A 2516-nucleotide genomic window follows, 5' to 3' on the forward strand; every position below is an offset into this window, starting at 1 on the left:
GAACTCTACGACGGAGACCTAACAACCACAGCAATCACAATCAAAGCCAAGGCCCCTTGTCTTACTTCATATGCAGGGGAGCCCATTGAGAAACCGAATACCCACAAAAAGCAACATTCTATGTCTTCCAAGAAAAATTTGGAATGAACTTAGAAGCTGAGTACGAGACTGTAGAAATTAAAACATCGCTAGTCAAAAGCGTGGAAAACTCCTGCATGAGGGCCCTAAAGTATTTATTTTCCCTCCAGAAGAGAGTGAGTGAGATAGAAGAGCCAACGAGACACAGTCTTATGTATATCGAGGCCTGGGTCAACCACAAATCGACCAAGAACACTATTGTCAACTCTAGAGCCGCCACAATTTTATGATAGAGATTGAAGCAAAACGCTTAAACATCCTTTTGCATAGAGATATGAGACGGATGAAAGCTATCAATTTTGCACCCTTACCTGTCACAAGGGTTGTAAAGAGAACTCTGATCAAGACATGAACTTGGACAGGACAAACTGATTTTATGATTGTCAAGATGGACAACTTCGACATCGTGTTAGGGATGAATTTCCTGCTTGAACACAAAGTCATTCCCATACCCCCTTGCGAAGTGTTTAGTAGTAACGAGGTCCAACTCGATAATATTCAAACTATCAGCCATCAACCAAAAGGGGTAAAGACGATGTCGTGCTACAATTAAGAATGAATCTTATAAATGATAAATCCATGTTCGCTACCATTGCCATGGTTGAAGAGCGAAGCTCAAGCAAGCTCACTTCAACCAAAATCACATATGTAAAGTTTGAAAGACATAGAAGCATGTTTAGGACTTAAACCAAATACATGGATAAAATGACAGAAATACCCTTATTACATCGGTAAGTGATTTCATGGCCTAAATGATCTCTAAATGCCTTGAAAATTTGTATGAGACTGTATTTTATGGACACAATGACTACGCAAGATTTCAAAGCAATTAGAATGAATTTTAAAGCATAACCTATGATTCGGGTGGAAAAAGAAAAAGACGAAAACACCCCTAACGTCCCAACTTTGATAGCTTTGATCATAAATTCATTTATCACTATATTACACTAATAAACTCTTTTATATCCAAAGTATTTGAAGCTTCCTCTCTAATTCAAATCATATTAGTAAAAAAATATATATTAACACAATCGTATATAAATATGTATGTAACAAAAATAATATTTATGTAGCTTTTTTTTTTTTTTTTTTCTTAATCTCATAATTATTATGTTAATGCGAGATAGCATTTAGTATAGAAACTCTAGTATCAATCAACCTCCGAAACAGTTTCTCTGTGCTACTCTCAATGCAGCGAATCCCTTCCTCCAAATCCCTCATCTTTTCAATCCTCACCGTCAATTCATCCACGTCACCATTTTGACTCACTTCCATAAACTCCAATATCCCATTCTCAACCTTCTTCGTCTTCCCCGTCCACCGGTTCCTCCGTGACCCCAACGACGCCCCAATTCCCTCAAAAACCGCCACCGAAACCATCCCCGTCACTTCCATCACATCCTTAATCGCCGCCTCCAGCTCCTCCTCGGAAACCGCCGTCCCCTCCGCCGCCTTCACTCCCCGGACCACCGATACCAATTGGGTCGTTTCTTTCGCCATACGTTTTCGGGCTTTTGTGTATAAATCCAATTTGGTTTTGTCTTTTCTCCTGATGGCCACATGGGCTGCCACGTGCTCCTCTCTGAACCCCAGGATGAGGCTCTGGAAGATTCCGTAAGCGTCGATGAAACAGAGGAAGTCTTCTAGAACATTCTCCACCCATTTCGATAGCCGACATATCGACTCCCGGGATTGTGGGAGTTGGAGGATGTCGTCGAGATAGTCGTGTACGAGTTTCACGGTCGTAAGTCCACGGCAGAGCCAGACGGCGTCGCGGTGGTCGGTGGACGACCAGGATTTGAGATTGGCGATTTCGTCCTTGAGAGATGAGATTAATGGGTGGGATCTGCAGGGTAAACTTAGGGATCTAAGGTGCCGGGAAATTCGGGGCTTTGTCTGACGGGAAATGGCCGGCGGCTTGTTTGGGAATGATAGAGAGCGCCGGAAAACACCCACCATTTTGGTTGGAATGTTTTGCGGCGGCGGTGGCGGTGACGGTGAGGGAATTGGATTGGCGTCGAGTTTTATATAGTGGGAAATGGGGAGTGGGGCCCATTCATGTGGAGGGTAGAGAAATGACAGAAGGCCACGTGGAATGTGTTTAGCTGTTTGTTGCTGTACAGACTGCAACATGTGGGCATTTATTTTCCTAATTTTTCATGTCCGCTTGCAACCTTCTATTATGAATATATGATTTAACAACAACAATAAATATAAAATAATGCAATCTATATAATAATAATTATTGTCGTTATTATTATTTTAGCATTATTGTCATTATTAATTGTATTAGTATTATTGCAAATGCACTATTATTATTATTATTATTATTATTATTATTATTATTATTATTATTATTATTATTATTAAACTATCTA

The 2516-nt window shown here is 40.5% G+C and overlaps 1 protein-coding gene across 1 annotated transcript; it reads right to left on the minus strand.

Moving 5' to 3' along the window:
• Nucleotides 1-1142: 1142 nt before the first annotated feature.
• LOC111798474 (uncharacterized) lies at nt 1143-2286 on the minus strand. Its single transcript, XM_023681644.2, has one exon. The coding sequence runs from the start codon at nt 2269-2271 to the stop codon at nt 1252-1254; it is 1020 nt and encodes a 339-aa protein (XP_023537412.2). The 5' UTR covers nt 2272-2286; the 3' UTR covers nt 1143-1251.
• Nucleotides 2287-2516: the final 230 nt, after the last annotated feature.

The sequence above is a fragment of the Cucurbita pepo genome, chromosome 7, assembly GCF_057944985.1.
Source record: "Cucurbita pepo subsp. pepo isolate OVF chromosome 7, ASM5794498v1, whole genome shotgun sequence".
NCBI lineage: Eukaryota > Viridiplantae > Streptophyta > Magnoliopsida > Cucurbitales > Cucurbitaceae > Cucurbita > Cucurbita pepo.